At 51.2% G+C, this 21,864-nt stretch overlaps 1 protein-coding gene across 2 annotated transcripts in view; it reads right to left on the bottom strand.

The window, feature by feature from the left end:
• The window catches only part of LOC146869405 (uncharacterized), a 109,091-nt gene extending 88,389 nt beyond the window's left edge, over window positions 1-20,702 (bottom strand). Inside the window, exon 1 of one of the 2 annotated variants that reach the window (XM_085599756.1) lies at window positions 20,536-20,702. In XM_085599756.1, the coding sequence (XP_085455882.1) occupies window positions 20,536-20,541 (6 nt within the window). In that variant the 5' untranslated portion in view covers window positions 20,542-20,702. The remainder of the gene's footprint in view (window positions 1-20,535) is intronic. The other variant, XM_085599758.1, reaches the window with a different exon arrangement.
• Between the last annotated feature and the right edge of the window lie 1,162 nt (window positions 20,703-21,864).

Raw genomic sequence — 21,864 nt, 5'->3', positions numbered from 1 at the left:
TGAGGGTGCCTCTGAGTGTGGTCTTGGGGTCGGTGTGTATCTGGAAGTGAAGATGTTCGGCGGCTGTGAGGGTGTCTTCGGAGTTGGTCGTGATGCGGATGGTGTTCTTGTGGACGATGGCGATGCCTCCTCCCGTCTGGTTGACGCGGTCCATCCGGGTGATCTTGTAACCGTCCGGGATGGCTATGGCGATGTCGGGTGCTGAGGAGGCGTTCATCCAGGTCTCCGTGAGGAAGGCGACGTCCGGAGATGTGGTGTCGAGCAGGTTCCATAGTTCCACGGCGTGTTTGTGGACGGAGCGGGTGTTGAGTAGGATGCACTTCAGGTGGTTGCTGTTGGTGCTTGGCTTGGCGGGTGCGGGTCGGTTGCAGGTCCGGATGCAGGGGAACTTGCAGGATTGGCAGGTGAAGGGTCCGTTGGTGCGTCCTGGGGTGGCTTGGTGGCAGCCGAGGGGGCGTGCGGTGTTGAGTGCGCTGAGGGTGGTGGCGTCGTACATCTGGCGGGTGGGATGGCATCTGCGGGGGCCAGGGGGTCTGGCGCTGGGCGCGGTCCAGGCGTGGATGGGCGCAGACGGGCTTGCCTTTGGCGCACCTTCGGTGCACCATTGGCGCACCCGCTGCGCGTGAACGCTGCGCGTACGTGCGGACTCTGCCATAAATGGAGAGTGGAGGGGGCGGAGCGAGGGAGGAGCAGCTGGGAGGCGGGAGCGGGGTGGCGAGTGGGGAGGGGAGCGATGCGAGGTGAAGCTGAAGGAACGGGGGTGGGGCCGCGGGGGAGCAGCGGCAGGGAGCGGGGAGCGGGGTGGATCAGCGGGAGAACGGAGAGAACAGAAATGCAATCAGGGGCACGACAGTGGCAATCAGGGGGAGGAAAACGGCGATAGCAGGCAAACAGTCAGGGGCACAGCAGCGGGAGAAACAGAGTACTGGCACAATACAATAAAATAAAATACAATAACAATCCAAGAAACAATAACAATCCAAGAAACAGTTACTGGCAGTGGCGGCGGCAAACGGGGACTAGGCACCCGCAGGTGGGCCACGCGGCGGGTGGAGCGACCGGCACTGACCAGGTCAGGTTGTGGAAATTTAGCTTGTAACTGAACATTATCTGCGCCATCTTGCCCCTCCCCAGCGCCACGCACAGCGAACGCACGGCCGCCATTTTAGGCACCCCACTCTCTCCCCGCTCATTGTCGATCGCCAGCACGTTCCCCTGGCGCTGCAAGCATCCCCCACGCGCCGGCCACCCCCGCTCTCTCATACACGGGCCATAAACCCTCTCCTTCTGCGCGACCCTGCCATGGAACCGCATCCCACGCCCGACCGACATCCCATACATGGTCATGCCGCTCTTTGATAACCCCCTTCCTCTGCGCCCCATTGTCCGAACTGATCCCAGGCCATCACCTAGCCCTGCGGATGCAGTTTATTGCCCCTACTGTAAGGGAAACACCCCACATCAAAGGGATTACAGTGGATCAAAGCCCCTACCCCCTGAGACCCGGCCGGTTGCACACATCCCCGGGAATTGGCGGAATGTCCAGCTGCGTGATAGCCATCTCCTACTGCGGGTGAGGTGGGAACTTCTACTGTAGCTATGTGTGGGATCGGATCTGAGCCGGGGCTTCAGGGGATATTCTTTCATACATCAAGGCGATCTCAAGAATGTGCCATGTACAATAATCCTGTAATAAAGTCATAAACCTGTGTATAAGAGGCCAGGCCTCAGAGATGCAGTTAGAGCACCTCGTGACGATACCTTGCTGTCTGATCTGATGTGTTCTGCTCCGATGGAATAAAAACCTTGTTTCCTGCCTTCCAGTCTCCGGCGCCTGCCTCTTTCATTGGTAAATTATCGAGTGGTATGAGAGGCGATTACCGCCGGGCAATATTTGAAAGGTTATCGACTGAAACTGCCGCTACCATTTAACAATTGGCGTCCCAAGCGTGGGGCCCATCAGCGACACGTGGATCCAGTGGGAGAGGTCCCGACGACAGAGTGAACGACTGCAACGATCGGGAGAGCTCCTGCTCAATAGACCCTCGTCTGGCAGCCGATCATCCGAACTTCACTGGTTCCGAGCAAACCTCTCTCGAGTGATCTACGGTCCTGACTGGGAACCATCAGGAGTGCCGCAGCAAATACGGAGAGTAGAGGACGATCGGGCGCTGGAGGCGGAAGACGAGAAACTGTCCACGCGGTCCGGGTAAGGTCGTGATACACGACAAATTGCGAAATAATTGATTGATTGTTTGAAGTTTTGAAATACTAGTATTGCTCATTGATTGTTCTCTTTGAGATATTCGCTGTCTACAAACGGGGAGGAGTAGAAATACTATCTCTCTCTCCCTTTGCAGATAGTGAAGGGTAGGTAACGCAGACTTTTGTCCCCGTTGTAACCCGTCGTGCCTATCTTTATCTCCCCACTGATTGATTGTCCGAACATTGATTGTTTTGAAGAATAGTGCTCTTTGAGATATTCTCTGTTTGCAAATAACGTAGAATAGAAATATTCTGTCTAGTCTTTGCAAATAGTGAAGGGTAGGTAACGCAGACTTTTGTCCCCGTTGTAACCCGTCGTGCCTATCTTTATCTCCCCATTGATTGATTGATTGATTGTCCGAACACTAGTTGTTCGATATTGGTTCTTTTTGGAGGTATTCTCTGCTTACAAATAACGAGGAATAGAGATATTCTGTCTAGTCTTTGCAAGCAGTGAAAAGATAGGTAGTGCTGACTTTTGTCCCCGTTGAAACCAGTCATGCCTATCTTCTCCCCACTGATTGGTAGTTGGTTCTGCCCGGACCGCTTATTAGAGGTGAACCATCCGGCTCCACTGGAAGGCACCCCTAATAAGGACATGTTCACTAAATATGGACTAGTCGCCGTAGCTTATAGCAAGCTGTGGCATAAATATACCAAGAAGGACCCCGAGAGTCAGTGGCCACTGATGGGATCCTTCGACGACCATAAGATAGAAGTGCTAGAAATAGCTCTGCGTAACAATAAGACGACGCCTACTATGCTTGACAGTATCGGCATGTGGCGCAAAGAAGCAACGCAACGGAAAAAGAGGGAAGAAGTAAAAGCAGAAAAGGAATTACGAAAGGCAGCTCACCTTGCCGCTAGAAAGTTAGAAGAAGAAATAAAGGAGAGAAGGGAAACTAAACTAAGACAGGAGCCCGAAACATCAGGCCAGTGCGCTGTTAGGACCCCTTCTTTGCTCTACCCTGAGTTGTCCTCTAAGCAACGAACGAATGATGAATTACTATTAGGTCCCCCGATCATTTACATGCCCCCTCCTTACGCACCCTCCCTATCAGTAGTGCAACACCCACAACCCCCAAACACGAGCGAAAGCAGTACAGGGGCCTCGGCCCTCACGGCCTCCGCGCCGGCCGAGCCTCTTGTACTGAACACAACGTCGGCAATGACGTTGGATGACCCTGAGATAAGAAAGAAAGATTCCACCAGAATGAATCGACTAACGAAGGACGAACGAGCAGGAATCGACAAGATAGTAAAGACACTAGTGGAGCGTAAGGAAAGTGAGGAGTATATAACAGACGTATATAACTCGTATGCAGACAGCCGCAGACGACACTTTGTCGTGCGACTTTGTTATCACGCTCTGAATACATATGAGGATAGGTACCACGATAAAGGTCCCGAAGGCTTAGCGGCTCTATATAGGAAAGTAGACATTGGGGAAGAAGGAGAGGGCGATGTAACGAACCTCTTCACTCGTACACTCGAGGTTTATCGACACCTTAGAGACCACAAGCAGACTACCAAAGCAGAAACCCCCATAGCGACTAAGCCCCAGGAAGGAAGGACTGATACCATGATGCCCATCAAAGAGGCTGCCCCCTACTGGGTCCCCCCACGAGGTCAGGGAACACATGACGACATCAACCACCAAGATGCGAAGGGGAGGGTTGTATATAATTGGGTCTACCAGCCATGGGACCGACAAGATATTTTGACCTTTAGAAAAACTCTACCCGACTTAAGAAAGAACCCGACTGCCTTCTACACCGAACTAGGTACAGCCTTAGGCTCAACAATAATGACTTTAGCAGATATCGACTTGTTCTTCGGATTATGTCTGCCAGCTGATGTGTGGAAACAAATCCGGAAAGTTGACCACGCTGAGCCGTTTGGGTATACCTGGGTACAACTCGATACCATAGATAAGCAGCGAGAACCGGGACAGAAACCCCCGAAAGCCATATTGGAGCTCCCAGACAAGATTGTACAGAAGTTGAAGACTCTAATCCCAGAAAGAAAGGTAGACTGGTCGATAGTGACGGCTTGTCGCCAGAAACCCCAGGAGGATGTGTCTGAATACTTCTCTCGCTTCGAGACTGTGTTCTCCGATTATAGTGGCCAGGACATGACCACTGCAACCGGACATCACCTCTTTGTCCAGAATTATGTGAAGGGTCTGTCACAAGAAGTCTCCCAGAAGCTACAGACCAGCGAGAGTAGTTGGGCAGCCTCCAAACCCGCAGCAATTCTCCAGATGGCCCAATACTACGAAAACCAAAAGAATGAGAACGATAGGGCGTCTGAGAGAAAGAAAAAGGAACTGAAGGAGAGGGTAATGATAGCACAGTTGCAAGGGGTGACCATAGGAAGGGAACCCCCGAAAGGGAATTACCAACCAACCGCCCCTAGAAAGCTACCCCCTAGAGATCATACACCTGCACCCTACAACGGACGGAGAGACTTAGATGGGAACCAATGTGCGTTCTGTAGAGGGTTCGGACACTGGAAATCCCAGTGCCCGGTCCTTCTGGAACTGAACAAAAATAGGGATCCCAGAGACACAGCATATGACCCTAGAAATAGAGGACAGGGACGAGGGCACACGAACGACGCCATCAACGACAGGCCAGGCAGACCAAACACCTTTGATCGCCCCCGACAAAACCAGTGTCAGCAGTCCGACTACGAAAGCACCCATGACTTCGCATAGGACCGCCAGGGGCAAGGGAGGGATCCAGTCGAACTCCGTGTTGACCCCTAAGGTCCTTACGTCACTGCTAAGGTCTTGGGCACAAAATCTCCATTCCTGGTAGATACTGGGGCGACACGTAGTGCGCTATCTAAACGACTGATTCCTAGGGCACCCTTGTCTGGCTCACACGTAACCTCAATAGGCTTCAATGGAACGCCCTCCACTAACCCCTTATCAGCACCAATCTCCTTTGACTTAGACGATAACGTCACTGACACGACCTTTCTGCTCTCCTCCAACACCCCCGATGCTATTATGGGACTTGACTTACTAAAACATTTTCGAGCTACCATCAGATGCTCCCCAGACGGAGTTCGGGTCATCCTGCACGATAACCCAGATCTGTTCAGACCTGGTCACACACGACGTATGCTCTCTATAACCGATGCTGACCTGTCCCTACTCGACACATTACCTTCACATCTATGGGCTAAAACCGACTCAGATGTAGGGCGCATGGTGATCGACCCAGTACACATAACCGTCCGACCGGACGCAGTGCTCCCAAAGCTTCCACAGTATCGGATATCACCCGAAGGCGAGAAGGCATTGGTGGAAATCATCGAGTCCCTAGTCGACGCAGGAGTGGTAGAAGAAGTAGTCAGTAATGTTTGCAACAGCCCTATCCTACCCATTGTCAAAAAGCAAGGCGAGGGGGATGAGAAAGCATACCGCTTTATTGTTGACTTACGAGAAGTTAACAAAGTAGTCATACCTCAGTACCCCGTGGTCTCAGACATCACCACCATTCTCACCCTGATTCCGTCCACTGCCACCACCTTTACCGTTATTGATCTCAAGAACGCATTCTTTTCCATCCCCATCCACCCAGACAGCCGCTACCTTTTCGGCTTCACCTTAAAAGCCCGTTCGTACAGATTCTGTAGGGCACCCCAAGGCTACACTGAGAGTCCCAGCATTTATAGCCAAGCCCTCAAGAGACAACTAGATGCAGTCCAACTACCCGATGGAGTAGTGTTAATACAGTACGTCGAAGACATTCTTTTGGCGGCCGACACCACTCCACTTGCCATCACAGCCACCATTCACCTCCTCCACTTCCTCGCGGAGAACGGTCACAAGGTCTCCAGGAAGAAATTGCAATTCTGCCAACCCCAAGTAACATATCTAGGCCACCTACTATCCAAAGACGGGAGAAAACTTACCCCTGACCGAATTCAGACCATCCTAGAAACCCCTGTTCCCAAAACTCAGAAGCAAGTGCGGTCCCTAGTAGGCCTCACCTCCTTTTGTCGACAATGGTTGCCAAACTTCAGTCTTATCGTAAAACCTCTGCTTTCCCTGCTGGCTAAAGATGTCCCCTTCCCCCTCCCCTGGACACCCGAATGTCAATCCTCCTTCAAAGAATTACGAGACGCCCTCTGCTCAGCCCCAGTCCTAGGAACCCCAGACTACACTAAACCTTTTTCCCTCTACACCCACGAAAGGGAGGGATGCGCGGTCTGTCCTAACCCAGTCCATAGGCCCTAAACAACGCCCTTGTGCCTACTTCTCTGCCACTCTTGACCCCGTAGCCAGAGCTTTGCCCGCCTGCCTTCGAGCAGTAGCCGCCGCCGCTGTCTCTATCCGGCAAAGTGAGGGGATCGTGCTTTCGAACCCCCTCACTGTATTGGTACCCCATGCGGTTGACACCCTCCTGAACCAAACCAAGACTCAACACCTGACTAGCGCACGACTTACCGGTTACGAACTGACTCTGCTTGCACCCCACATCACATTGAAACGATGCACCACTCTGAATCCAGCTACTCTACTACCTCTCCCTGACACTGACCCCAAAGCGTCCCCTATACATGACTGCGTGACCCTCACCGACGAACAGACCAAGAGTAGGGTCGACCTCCGAGATACTGCCTTCCCGGACCCTGACGGAGAACTGTGGGTGGATGGCTCATGTATCAAGCTCCCCGATGGCACCACCTCAGCTGCCTATGCAGTCACCACAGCCCGAACAGTTGTTGAGACAGCCCGCATCACACAGCGATCCGCACAGGCGGCGGAACTAATTGCTCTCACACGAGCATGCATTCTGGCAGCAGGGACAACCGCAAACATTTACACAGACAGTCAGTACGCCTTCGGGGTAGTTCACCACTTTGGGCTCTTATGGAAAGAGAGGGGATTCCTGACCTCTCATGGCACACCCATCCTGCATGGAGATCTAGTCTCTGCCCTGACCGAAGCAGTCCTCCTCCCCACACGGCTGGCCGTGATCAAATGCCAGGCACACAAGAAGGTGACAGACATTATAGGACAAGGAAATGCACTAGCTGACATTACCGCCCGAACCACAGCCGAGAATAGGTCCACGACCCATATGTACGTGACCAGGTCACAAACTGAGAAATGGAAGGATGCTAGGGAAACGATTAGGGACATCCAATTAGCCGGCACACCACACGAATTAACTGAATGGGCACGGGTGGGATTGAAGGACGATGACGGTTGCTGGCGGACTAAAGACTCGAACAAATGGTTGCTACCTGACTCATACCTGATTCCCATGCTGACCATGGCACACTCCCCCGCACACATAGGGTCTGCCCCCATGATCGAACTCATCTCCAAAGTCTGGCACAACGACAAAATCCCAGACTCAGCCAAACGTCTGGTCCAACAATGCCTAGTATGCCTCCAACACAACCCTGGGAAAGGAACTGCTGTACCCCGGGGAGGGTTTGGGGTCCCCAATCACCCCTTTGAAGTCCTACAAATGGACTATGTCCAGTTAGAAAGGTGCCAAGGTTTGAAGTACGTACTTGTCGTTGTATGTGCCTTCAGCAAGTGGGTGGAAGCCTACCCAACCCATGACAACACCGCTATGACTACTGCAAAAGTACTACTGAAGGAATTCTTCCCCCGATACGGCCTTTGTCGAATTTTGTGGAGCGACAACGGCCCCCACTTCGTAGCCGAAGTTATCCAACTCATCTTAAAAGGGTTGGGTGTAAAACAGAAATTCCATGCGGTCTTCCATCCCCAATCTGCAGGCTTGGTTGAGCGACACAATGCCACATTGAAGCTTAAGATAGCAAAAATAGTCGCCACCACAGGACTGAGATGGCCAGACGCTCTCCCGCTAGCATTGCTATCAATGAGTTCCACCCCCACCAAACACCACTTAACCCCCTACGAGGTCGTCTTCGGGCGGCCCATGAACCTTTGGACTGCACCGAAACCAACATCCATCCACGACGTCCCGGACGTCCTCATGTCTGACTATCTGTACAATCTAACTAAAACGTTGTCTGTTATCCATCAGCAGGTGCTGCACGCCATTCCCGATGTTTCCAGGGGCCCCGGACACGACATCCAACCCGGTGACTTCGTCTTAGTGCGTAACTTCCAGCGCACCAAGAGTCTGGAGCCCCGGTGGACGGGCCCCCTGCAAGTCCTGATCACCACCCGAAGAGCTCTTCGAGTGGAGGGGAAACGCAATTGGCTGCATGCACACCACTGCAAGAAGGTATCACCGACCCTGACGACCACGGACAACATCACCGCCCAAGAGGAACTTCTGGACAAAGACCGACCATCCCTGAGCCGCTGCCCAGATACAGAGACACTTGAATTGACTGAATATCCCGATCCCACTGTGCCATCCAAGGAAGGGTATAACTTGCGACGAAAGGAGAGAACTTCGGCTAAGCAGACCACAAACTAAGTTGAAATCTCAGAGCGGTTGCCTAGTCACCTCAAAGGCCATCAGGAGAGAAACTAAACAAAGTCTGTGGTTCTGCCCGCTACCGAGTTCCTTGAAGGTGATGGAAGCGCCCGACATGAAGATGATGGAAGCAACCGGACGTCCGAAGACCCACTACAAAAACCCAAAGACTGACAGAATGCACAGCTCGAAGACTATTATACTTTTTGTTACCCTTCTCTTTTGCCTTCTCCTCATGGTCACCTTCTGGATCATGGAGGAGAGCACCCCTGCTCATAGGACATTGCTGACCACCGTTCAACCTACCACCATGAAAGAACACCATCTGATCTCACTTTCACCCCAACTCCGAGAAAGACGTAAGGAGTTCTGGAATAACTCTTTTGTGCAGTTGCTCCACCAACACAATCTTGCCGCCAACGCCACTAACTGCTGGATCTGTGGATTGCTACCACATGCCACTGGACACTCAATCCCTTTCATCCCTTCACCTTTTTCTGTCCATGGTTCCTGCCTCGCCTGGCTAATCCTCCTGCAGGAGAGCTACAAGAACAATGCCACTTCCGGCAAAACTGTGTCACACTTCTACCATGGGTTCTGGCTGAACAAAACTGGAAAAACCTCTGCCCTCTTCTGCCCTCTGAGGTCAAACACTTCCTTTCACATTGACATCCCTGCCAAAGAACGAGTTGAAATGCAAGTGTTCAACAACCCAGCCAGACCTACCTTCTCTTACCTCCGGAAACGAACGGCCGCCACCCTGACAGTGGCCCTAACCGTCATCAACATCACTGGATTTGTGTGCCTCGAAGGCCTGGGGGCGCAGCTGGTGGGCCACAGCTCCTGCCTCATCACCCGAACATTGGACTCAGTCGATCCACCCTCCTTTGTTGCCTCCCCGAATATGTACTTCATCTGTGGTACTAAGGCCTACACCTGGCTCCCGAAAGGTTGGGGAGGCACCTGCTACATCGCTTTTGTCCTTCCCCCGACATATGTGGCTCCAGCAAACCATCACCGACAGAAACGTGCCAAAGACATTGTACAAGCCGACTCCACCGGAGCACAGTTCCTGGACGCAGTAAAGGGACTTGTTCCACTCTGGGGTCCAATGGTAAACAGCCGTGCCATCCGCCACTTAACCCAGGCAGTTGAAACAGCAATGAACATTACAGCTGGCGCCCTCGCCAACAACACCGCCGAGCTTCAGGCTGTCCGCCTGGTGGCTCTTCAGAACCGCCTTGTTCTAGATGTGGTTCTGGCTGATCGTGGAGGAGCATGCCGCATCATTGGGCCCAGCTGTTGTACCAACGTACCGGATAACTCACCCTCAGTCTACAAAGTATTTGAACACCTCCACAGACTTTCCGCAGAGGTCCATCAGGAGCAGGAAGGATGGTCACTTGGGAGCTGGTTTTGGGACACTATTAAAAGTTGGGGATGGAGGCTGTTTTCATTTATCCTAATACCGGTTGTGATACTATGTGGATGTTGCTTGGGGATTCAGTGTCTGCCACCTTTATGTTCGCTTTTTATGAACTGCATCTGCCCTAAGACTTTGAACTTTGAAGCAGAGCGGATGAAAGCTCTTTATGAGGTGGAAGTTCGTAGCATTATGGGGATAAATCCGAACTAGACAAGCTGGCGAGATATGTTAAAAGGGAGGACTGTGGAAATTTAGCTTGTAACTGAACATTATCTGCGCCATCTTGCCCCTCCCCAGCGCCACGCACAGCGAACGCACGGCCGCCATTTTAGGCACCCCACTCTCTCCCCGCTCATTGTCGATCGCCAGCACATTCCCCTGGCGCTGCAAGCATCCCCCACGCGCCGGCCACCCCCGCTCTCTCATACACGGGCCATAAACCCTCTCCTTCTGCGCGACCCTGCCATGGAACCGCATCCCACGCCCGACCGACATCCCATACATGGTCATGCCTCTCTTTGATAATCCCCTTCCTCTGCGCCCCATTGTCCGAACTGATCCCAGGCCATCACCTAGCCCTGCGGATGCAGTTTATTGCCCCTACTGTAAGGGAAACACCCCACATCAAAGGGATTACAGTGGATCAAAGCCCCTACCCCCTGAGACCCGGCCGGTTGCACACATCCCCGGGAATTGGCGGAATGTCCAGCTGCGTGATAGCCATCTCCTACTGCGGGTGAGGTGGGAACTTCTACTGTAGCTATGTGTGGGATCGGATCTGAGCCGGGGCTTCAGGGGATATTCTTTCATACATCAAGGCGATCTCAAGAATGTGCCATGTACAATAATCCTGTAATAAAGTCATAAACCTGTGTATAAGAGGCCAGGCCTCAGAGATGCAGTTAGAGCACCTTGTGACGATACCTTGCTGTCTGATCTGATGTGTTCTGCTCCGACGGGATAAAAACCTTGTTTCCTGCCTTCCAGTCTCCGGCGCCTGCCTCTTTCATTGGTAAATTATCGAGTGGTATGAGAGGCGATTACCGCCGGGCAATATTTGAAAGGTTATCGACTGAAACTGCCGCTACCATTTAACAAGGTCAGGTCACAGCTCCCCGCCTCGCGGACACCACCTTAAGTACTCAGTGGGAGGGAGGAGTAGCTGGGAGGCGGGAGCGGGGTGGCGAGTGGGGAGGGGTGCGATGCGAGGTGAGGCTGAAGGAATGGGGGTGGGGCCGTGGGGGAGCAGCGGCAGGGAGCGGGGAGGATCAGTGGGAGAACGGAGAGAACAGAAATGCAATCAGGGGCATGACAGTGGCAAACAGGGGGAGGAAAACGGCGATAGCAGGCAAACAGTCAGGGGCACAACAGCGGGAGAAACAGAGTACTGGCACAATACAATAAAATAAAATACAATAATAATCCAAGAAACAGTTACTGGCAGTGGAGGCAGTGGCGGCGGCAAACGGGGACTAGGCACACGCAGGTGGGCCACGCGGCGGGTGGAGCGACCGGCACTGACCAGGTCAGGTCAGGCCACAGCTCCCCGCCTCGCGGACACCACCTTAAGTACTCAGTGGGAGGGAGGAGCAGCTGGGAGGCGGGAGCGGGGTGGCGAGTGGGGAGGGGAGCGATGCGAGGTGAGGCTTAAGGAACGGGGGTGGGGCCGCGGGGGAGCAGCGGCAGGGAGCGGGGTGGATCAGCGGGAGAACCGAGAGAACAGAAATGCAATCAGGGGCACGCACGACAGTGACAAACAGGGGGAGGAAAACGGCGATAGCAGGCAAACAGTCAGGGGCACAACAGCGGGAGAAACAGAGTACTGGCACAATACAATTAAATAAAATACAATAACAATCCAAGAAACAGTTACTGGCAGTGGCGGCAGTGGCGGCGGCAAACGGGGACTAGGCACACGCAGGTGGGCCACGCGGCGGGTGGAGCGACCGGCACTGACCAGGTCACACTCCACAGATTAGTTTGCAGGCTACTGAGAAATACAGTGCCAGACTGCCAACTTGTGTTTTCTCAGTTTAGAAGGAGCAGATCCAGTGGAGGGTGGTCTTTGGACACTGAAGTCATGCAGATGCATGATGAGGATAGGGTGTGAGATGTTGCTGAGGGCTGTCAAAAGATACAGGACGATGAGGGACACAGATTCCCCTATCTAGAATCATGCGGATGTTGTCTGTGGGGGCAATGAGTGCCAGTTCCATGCTTTGGTTGAGCCTAAAACATTATTGAGTGATGTCAAAGGGTTGATGGTTATTGAGGTGGTCAATGAGGAATAGATTGATTACCTTCTCTGAGACCTTGGCTGGGTATGGTAGGAGGGAGATGAGGCTGTAGTTGGAGAGTGTGGCAGATGGCTTCTTGAGCAGGGGAGTGACGGTTTGCAGGTGTCTGGGATATCGGCTAAGTCAGTGGAGGCACTGAGGTTGGTAGTTAGAACTTCGCTGTTAGGAAGGAGTCATTTGGTGAAGATGTGGTCTGGGCAGGAGTCGGCAGGAGCCCGAGTAGTCTGTCATTATGGTAGTAGTTATTGAGTCTGGGTGATGGTGATCCAGGCAGTCAGTATTTGGTCCCCAGTCTCAGTGAGGAGTTGGGCGACCTGGGTGATGGGGTCTGGTTGCCGGCCAAAGTTTCCATAGATGGTGGCAATGTTGTTGCTGGAGTATTCAGAGTTTGTCACAGAGGTCTTGTGAGGGGATTACAGCTGTAGACACGTGGCAGGGCGGTGAACTCCTTGACAGTGGTGAAAATCTCCTTTCTCTTGTTTGTGCAGGCGTTGATATGGTCTGTGGTAGTTGTACTTTTGTCAATTGGCATCAGCTATTGTCTTTGTATGCGATGTCTTGGGTGAATTGACACCCATTCTCCAGTTGCTTGCAGTGTCTCTTGTCAGCCTGAGATCTGCTGTGTACCAGCTTGCGTTGGGTTGGGTCTTGGGGTGATGCCTTTCTGCTCAAGAATTAAGAGGGCCAGAACGTTGGCCCAGGAAGTTAATCATCTTTTGAACCTTCTGATGGCAGTAGGTAGGCTGCTGGCATGTTCAGGTTGAGCGTGGTGAGTATGGTGGTCCAGTCGGGTTCTGTGACTTTGTTCCAGATCCGGCAGGCAGTTCCAATGAAGTGAGGTTTTGGGTGTTATAGGATGCGAACACTGAAGATGATGAGTCCGTGGTCTGTCCAGGTCAATGGTACTGTATTGTTGACTGTGATGTAGCTGAGGGAAGTGTAAATTGGGTCCAGGAGATGACCAGCGGCATAGATCAGTCTGGTAATATGCTTGGGGAGCCCTAGGTTTCTGAGGGTCTGTAAGAGAGCTGTGGAGTATGGGTCAGTGGGGTCTTCTAGGTGAAAGTTGAGATCTCTGAGGCGGATGAATGTGCTGGCATCGATGATGAGGGGCACAATGAAGTTTGTGAAATTGCACATGTAGTTGGAGCGGGTCTCAGAGGTCTGCATATAAGGGTTCCTAATAGGCTGAGGTTGGCTATGGTGTGAAGCTTGAAAGTGAAGTGTTCCATATAGTTGGCGGTGGAGTCCGTGGTGGTGAAGCAGAGGATTGTGTTCTTGAGTATGATGGCGCCTCTGCCTCTGGGCTTGCTCTGGAGGTCCTGTCTAACAATCTTGTAGTCGTCTGAGATTGCTGTGGCAATGTCTGGTGCAAAGGTTCATTCATGTTTCCTTGAAAAAAATAAGAATGCCCAGCAAATGTTCATGTAGTAGGTCTCAGATCTCAGTAGTGTGCTTGGTGAGTGAAGGAGTGTTGAGGCTGTGTGATGAGATATCTTTGTGTTGCGCAGAGCCTCAAGTATCAAGGCCCTACTCACATTGCAGGAAATACCCTGGATCCAATTTTCACTATCAGTGATTTGATCACCTAAAACACCACCTCACTGCGTACAGGGACTGACCACCCCATCATAAACTTTGTAATCACCACAGCGCAAGACAATGCACCCACAAGCATCAACCTACCCAGCCGTAGCTGGAACAAAGTAACAGAGGCAGACTGGCTCATCGTCCTCCAAACAGACTAACTCAACACCAACAATAACCTCGACACGGACATCAACAATTTCATCAAATGGATCAAGAACTTTTCAGACTCTCTTGTGCCCATCAAAAGCAACAAACAAAGAAGAACCAACAAACAAGCCAGCTGGTAAACAGAGGACCTCCAAGAATCTAAACGCTACTCAAGCAGCTAGAAAGAAAATGAAGAACCAACGACAATGCAGATCCACCTACAAGGCCACACTGAGATGCTCACACCAACTTCTGAGTCACCAAAAGAAGGCCACTAACCCAACGATTAGAGGCAAGCTCCAACAGCTGCAAGGAGATTGTCACAATCATCAAAAGTTCACCACCCTGAGGTCAAAGCCAGCACCATCACTTTTTCACTGGAATTCGACGACAAGTTATCAAACTTCTTCCACAGCAAAACAGAAAAGTTCTACAGCAACTCCGAACAAAAATCAGACCCCAAATATCTGATCATCCACCTGAGCACCACAAAAAGAGACGAATGACTGAATGAATGGAAAACTCTCACCAAAGAAGATACTGCAGCAATCATGAAAACATAACGCTCCGGGGCACCTACGGACCCATCTCTCCACCACATATACAATGTGGGATGTCCACCAATCAGCAGTGCTGTCGCTCACATCATCAACATCTCCATCAAATCTGCCACCTTCCCAGAAGTCTGGAAACATGCATCAGTCAATGCCCACCTTAATAAAATTTTATTTGTAATCAGCCAACCTCAGTGAGCTGAACAACATCCATTCCTTCTCTCTGCTTTATTACAGGCCAAAGTGATGGAGAAGGCCATCAACAGACAACTCACCAGCCACCTCGAACACTACAACCTACTGAACCACACCGAATCAGGATTTAGGACAACCACAGCACAGAAACAGCACTCATAGACAACATCTGCACTATGCTGGACTTAGGAGAAGCCATAGCCCTTATCCTACTCAACCTCTCCGCAGTCTTCGATATAGTCTCCAACCACACACTCATCAGAAGACTCTACAAGATAGGCATTCAAGGACCAGCCCTCAACTGGATAGGATCCTTTCTCACAGAAAGAATAAAGAAATTCAGACTACCACCGTACAAATCAGAATCCAAGGAGCTGATCTGTGAAGGCTCTCTAGATTCTTCACTCAGCCCAACCCTGTTCAACAGCTACATGACCCTGGTCACCAACATCATAGCTCTAAAGGCATCACCATCATATCCTACACCAATGACATCCAACTTCTCCTGTCTGTGACAGACAAGTCCACCATCATCAGAAGCAACTTCTCCAACTGCATGATCAACGCAGCAGACTGGATGACAACTCCGACAAGACGGAAGTGCTGATCTTTGGGAACAAGAACTCTCCACAGGGCTCCAGGTGGTGGTCTTCGCAGTTTGGATAAACTTCTACCTTGACTGACCGTGTCAGAAACCTAGGAAGCATCCTGGATGACAAGCTCAACATGGCATCGCAGGTCAATGCGGTCAGCTCCTCCTTCTTCCACATTCTTCTCAGGACTTCAAGATATTCAGATGGCTATCTCTTAACACCAGGCACACTATCATGCAATCCCTCATCACTAGCACATTACAGCACAGCAACGCACTCTACGCCAGGAGCTCCAACCACCTCCTACACTGCCTCCAGAATGCCAAAGCAAAACGAATCCTTGACCTCTCACGGTGTACCCACATCTTACCACGCCTCAAAGAGCTCTACTAGCTCCTCATCCACAAACGCAGCCAATTCAAACTCCTCATGCATACATACAAAGTGCTGCACAACATCAGACCTGCATACCTGAATAAAAGCCTGCACTTCTACCAACCCACAAAACACCTGCACTCAGCCACATTCTCCCTCGCAAACTTCCCAACACATCCGGGCCTACTCCTCACTTCTTGAATTCCACAAGAAGCTAAAGACATGGCTCTTCAACTAATTTCTGCAGGGTCTGACACCCAACATCTACACGCTTACTCCACCACCTGGAAACCCTTACAAGCGATTATCTGAGCCATACAAACTCTACCTAACATAATGGGGGAAGTAGCGATGAACAAAGAGACCTGCTCCTATAAGCGTAAAGAGTGCTCTTTCAGCAACACTCACATAGCCGAGGGAAGACAAGTCATATCAGACTGACTTTCATTAAAATTATGTTCCTATTGACACCATCGGGTGCCAGGGGGATTTGTTTATGCTCTCCCAACCAGCATAGCTACCACATGAGGACTTAGCCTCATTTTTTGTCGAAAAGGTGGAGGCTATCTATAAGTCATTCGCCCAGCTTCCTATTGCGGAGACTAGCCCTACGTCACTGGTTCATAAACCATTACTGATTATTCCTAGTCCGACCTTGGATGAATTCTCTGCCTTGACGACTAAAGTTCAATCCGGCTCCCCGGATGACCCCATGAGACCCTTTCAATTCCGGGAATTCGCTGAAGGCTGCTTCCCTGCTCTTCATGGCCTTATTAATTTGTCCTTCAGCACGGGCAGTGTTCCTAAAGCTTGGAAACAGGCGACGGTTATTCCAATTCTTAAAAAACCCGCCCTTGATCCCACCAAGCCCGAACACTACCGACCTATTTCCCTTCTTCCTTGGCCAGCCAAATTAGCAGAAGCTCATGCGAATGCTATTCTATCCTCTCACCTGCAGGAAGCAAATATATTGGACAACTCCCAAAATGGGTTTCGTGCAGGCCACAGCACAGAAACTGCCCTCCTGGCTGTGGTGGAACACATCAGGCATCTGTTGGATCTGGGTCAGACGGCGGCACTGATCCTTTTGGATCTCAGTGCCGCCTTCGATACGGTGTCTCACCAGATTCTGTTACATCGCCTGATGGAAGCAGGAGTCGGAGAGGTGGCACTTGAGTGGTTTCGCTCCTTTCTTAAGGATCGAGCCTTCAAGGTTTCCACACCCCCTTTTGTTTCTGCTTCACGCCCCATACTCCAGGGTGTTCCCCAAGGGTCGGCCCTGAGCCCTACCTTGTTTAACCTATACGTTCAGCCATTAGCGGAGGTAGCCCACAGTTTTGGTCTCTCCTTAGTGTCATACGCCGATGACACGCAGTTGGCGGTGGCTCTTAATGGCGACTCCAATATGGATGCCCCCACCTTTCAGTCAGCTCTAAAAGCTGTGGCTGGCTGGATGGCGAACAATCGGCTCCAACTTAATGCCTCTAAGACCGAGGTCATTATTTTTGGTAGGGAAAGTGAATTATGGGGAGATCAGTGGTGGCCCTGTGATCTTGGCCCCGTCCCCTCCCCTGTGACTGAGGTTAGAAACCTTGGGGTGTGGTTCGACCATAAGCTATCCTTCACTTCCCACACAAAACGTGTGGCCGGCACTTGCTATGGTACCCTGCAGTGTCTCCGACCAATCTTTAAGTTCTTCGATGCGGAGACCAGACAGATTATTGTCCAAGCCCTGGTTCTTACCAGACTAGATTATGCTAGCTCCCTGTTTCTGGGCCTTAATCAGGCCGAGTTATCTCGTCTTCAGAGAGTTCAGAATGCGGCAGCTAGGATGCTTGTTGGCCTTCCGAAGTTTGTCTCGGCCCGTCGGACTATTCAGGATCTCCATTGGCTTCCGGTGGGGCAGAGAATTAAGTTTAAAGCTCTTTGCTTAACTTTTAAGATTCTCAAAGCAGCCTCCCCTCCCATCCTTGCACAGACTATCCAGCACTATGTCCCTGCCAGAGCTCTTCGCTCTGCTGGATCTAATTTGGCCATTGTGCCACGTTTCAAAAAATCTAGGATGGGCGGTCGCTCTTTCTCAGTGATGGCGGCTACTCTCTGGAATTCGTTGCCTGCCCCTTTGCGCTCCATTCCTGAGTTGCTTCCTTCAGAAAGGCACTCAAAACCTTCCTTTTTACCACTATTTAGGCCCATCTCTTCCACCTTTTTCTGTTGTGTTGTGTTATTTCTTTCCAAAGCGCCGGGACGCCACTTTGCTGCGGCATCCGTGCGCTATACAAAAATCATATAACATAACATAGGTAGAGAATTTTTCTCCGAGCCCAGAAGCGAGAATAACATCACCTACGCTGGTGGAAGTCGACTTCAGAATTCCCTGCCTTGCATCTGCAGGACAGGTAACAAAACAGGAAGCGCTGAGGGAATGGTACTTTATTGTAGCCCCTGGCTCCTGGGACTGGATAGGCACCTCATAGTTCAAGGAGTGGGTCGAGGACAAGCGACCTAGAGGTAATGGGGAACCTAGAGGTAATGGTGGAGACAGCCATAACAGCCTCAACTCCCAGCCTCAAATGTTTAAAAAGTTAGCCTCTTGCCATCTACCTCCACCGCCTTCTGTGCATCTCCCGGCCTGCTCCTCGTGAGCCTCTGCTCCCAAACGGAAACTAAAGCCAGCACTGCACTGACAGGCTATTTGAGAGTGCTGATAGAGACGCCTGGAACGCCTCCCCCTGTTCCTATATTACCATAGTGAATAACTAGATTTAGACTCTGCTACTCGTGATGGAGGCTGACAATGGCAGTCATACATAACAAAAAGGCAAGTTATCCTGAGCACCATTCAGTATGTATTGTGAAATCGAAGTCCAGTCCATCTTCTTTCAACTCCGATGTTGATTCCTGAGATATTTCCAGCACTATTCATCCTTCCTTTACATGTACAATCTTCTCCAGGTAGCAAAATAGCCAACACGTGTTTCGTCAGATATGATGCGTCCGTCAGGGCTTGTAAAATATCTCTCTATTCCAGAAATCTACTGCTTGAGATAGACTTCTATACAATCACTAATCTTCTTTAGTCCTCCTTCCAGGGTATACAAAAACCACAATATGATTTCTCTGACCCGAGTGGCAGAGAGTACTCCTCACTCGTCTTCCCGGCGTTTCCTCTGCGCCACGTTAGTGTACTCCGCAAACTCTCAGGACAGTCATTGGATGTTAGAGGAGGATACCATATTCATGTTGCAAACAACATTTTTCCAAAGTACGAAAGAGTGTACAGTGTAGGTGCACCGGTGATCAAGGCACAAGCTTTGGAGGAAGAGGAGGAGGAGAAACATGCTGCAGTTATGTGTCTTACTGGGGTTAAAAAAGCTGAATCAGTGAATTGTAACAGGAGTGAGTGTGAAATCATCTGTTAAAGAATACACCATTCAGGTGTGTGTGTGTTAAGAACACTGGTGTGGGCAGTGCAATCACGAAGAGGTGCAGAGGTAAGGGAGTGTGTAGAGCTTCAGGAATAGGAATATATAGAATATGAGCGCTTAAGGGGGAGTTAAACCCTACCTGAAGTGACACGGGAATGGGGGGGGGGTAACCCTAATGAAGTGACACTGGAGTGAGGGTTAACTCTACCTGAAGTGACACTGGAGTGGGGGTTAACTCTACCTGAAGTGACACTGGAAGTGGGGTATCCCTACCTGTACTGACTCTGGATGAGGCTAACCCTACCTGAAGCGTTAACCCTACCTGAAGCGACACTGGAGGGGGACGGGGGGGGGGGGGGGGTGATGACCCTACCTGAAGTGACACTAGGGTCGGGGGGGTTAAGCCTACCTGAAGTGACACTGTAGAGGGGGTAACCCTATCTGAGGTGACACTTGAGGGGGGTTAACCTTACCTGAAGTGGCACTGGCAGGGGGCTTAACCCTACCAGAAGTGACATGAGTGGGGAGATTAACCCTACCTGAAGTGAATCCGGGGGAGAGGGAGTTAACCCTACCTGAAGTGACACTGGGGAGTCAACCGTACCTGAAGGGGGTTTAACATACCTGAAGTGACACTGAAGGGGGAGCGGGTTTAACATCCTTGAAGTGAAACTGGGGGGCGTTTAACCCTACCAGAAGTGACACTGGAGGGAGGAGGTTTAACATACCTGAAGTGACACTGGAGGGGGGTTAATCCTACCTGATGTGACACCGGAAGGGGGTTAACCCTACCTAAAGCGACACTGGAGGGGGGTTAACCCTACCTAAAGCGACACTAGAGGAAGAGGGGGGGTTTAACCCCACACGAAGAGACACTGGAGGGGGGTTAACCCTACCTGAAGTGACACTGGAGGGGGGGTAACAGTACCTGAAGTGACACTGGAGGGGGTTAACCCTACCTAAAGTGACACTGGGGAGTCAACCGTACCTGAAGTGACACTGAAGGTAGGGGGGGTTAACATACCTGAAGTGACACTAAAGGGAGGGGAGTTAACATACCTGAAGTCACACTGGGTGGCCTTTAACCCTACCTGAAGTGACACTGGAGGGAGGGGGTTAACCCTACCTGAAGTGACACTGGGGGCAGAGGTAAGCTGTCAGAGGGGCACAGACAGTGATGAGCCCTAAGTACCGACAAACTATATCAAGCCGATCTCACCTCCATGGTATCTCGTGGGCGGCTCTTCACTGGGATCTTGCGATTACCGGCTGAATAAAAGCGAGTAAGTGATTGGAGAGAGGAGCCTGGAAGTTCATTAAAACCTCTCCCTGCTGGGCACTGTGGCACTTACTGCTGCCTATAGAGATCTACTTACTGCGCATGTCCAGAAGATAAGTATCGTGTATCACTACTACGCATGCTCGCAAGTTAACTGCTATGTCTCACTGCGCATGCCCGAAAGCCACGTGTCGTGTCTCACTGCGCATGCCCTGACAATAAGTGACATGCTTACTACGCATGCCCGGGATATGTCGCTTCTTACTGCGCGTGCTCAGAGAGCAAGGTCACTTTTTGGGAAATAGATCATTTAAGGGGCAGTAGCATCAAGGGATCAAAGTACCTGAGCTGAAAGATTCAAAACGGAGTCAGACATGAGATTTTCCTTTATTCTGAGTGATTGATATGTCACGTGTGTAGCGCCTAGTGGTATTAAAGCGCCTCCGGGCCAGCCACAGTCCTGAACGGTTGTTTACAGTGCTGCCGCGGGAAGCTCAGAAATACATTTTTTGGATAACAAAATGCGTAAAGGGACCACAAACAGAGTGGGAGGTCTGAGCGAGAGCGCGGCATGTTTATTCAGGGAGAGCGCTTTCTCCTCGCATGGTCCACCGTTCATTCCCGTTCATACCGCTGTCAGCACGTAGGAAGCGCAGCGCGCGGCAGCATAGAGCGGGCTCAGTGTCAGTGACCTGTTTAGGAGCTGCCTTCAGCATGAGGCATGTGCAGGGCGGAGAGAGAGCGGGCAGTGTAAACGGCTCTGGGGCGCTTCTTTCAGCTACCGAGCGATCTGGAATTTCTCATTATGATGGAAGGAGAGGCGGTGTGTTTATTTCCTTTCTTCAGCCACTGCAAGTTTTTGAGACCGAGGCTTTACCGTTTAGTTAGGGTCTTGGTTGGAGGTCCTTCTTTATCTTTCCGTGAACAGTAGGCACCTGCCCATTGTCATGATCTGGGGATTATTCACTGGATTTCATGGGCGCAATAAGGGAGAAGTCTTCCTATGCATTTCAAGGGGATCTTGAAGGGTTTCCCTTACGGATATCTCTTCATTCTGTAGGAATCTGTGTTCATGTTGAAGACTTTCCCCTTACCACTGTTTCACAGTGTGGACATCTGTTTTTCTCTCTCCTGTAGTATACCTGAGAGAATGGGTGTGTGGGCACAACACGAAGCACTAATATCAGGGATCTCGATCTAGTTTGGATAATTTTTTCCCTCGGTGGTTGTCATCTTATCACCGTTGGCAGTGGTTTCTTTGTCCTTGTG

Source organism: Triturus cristatus, chromosome 1_1, assembly GCF_964204655.1.
Source record: "Triturus cristatus chromosome 1_1, aTriCri1.1, whole genome shotgun sequence".
Lineage (NCBI taxonomy): Eukaryota > Metazoa > Chordata > Amphibia > Caudata > Salamandridae > Triturus > Triturus cristatus.
Note: the sequence above shows the minus strand (reverse complement) of the source record. Positions and strands in the feature narration are given on the sequence as shown.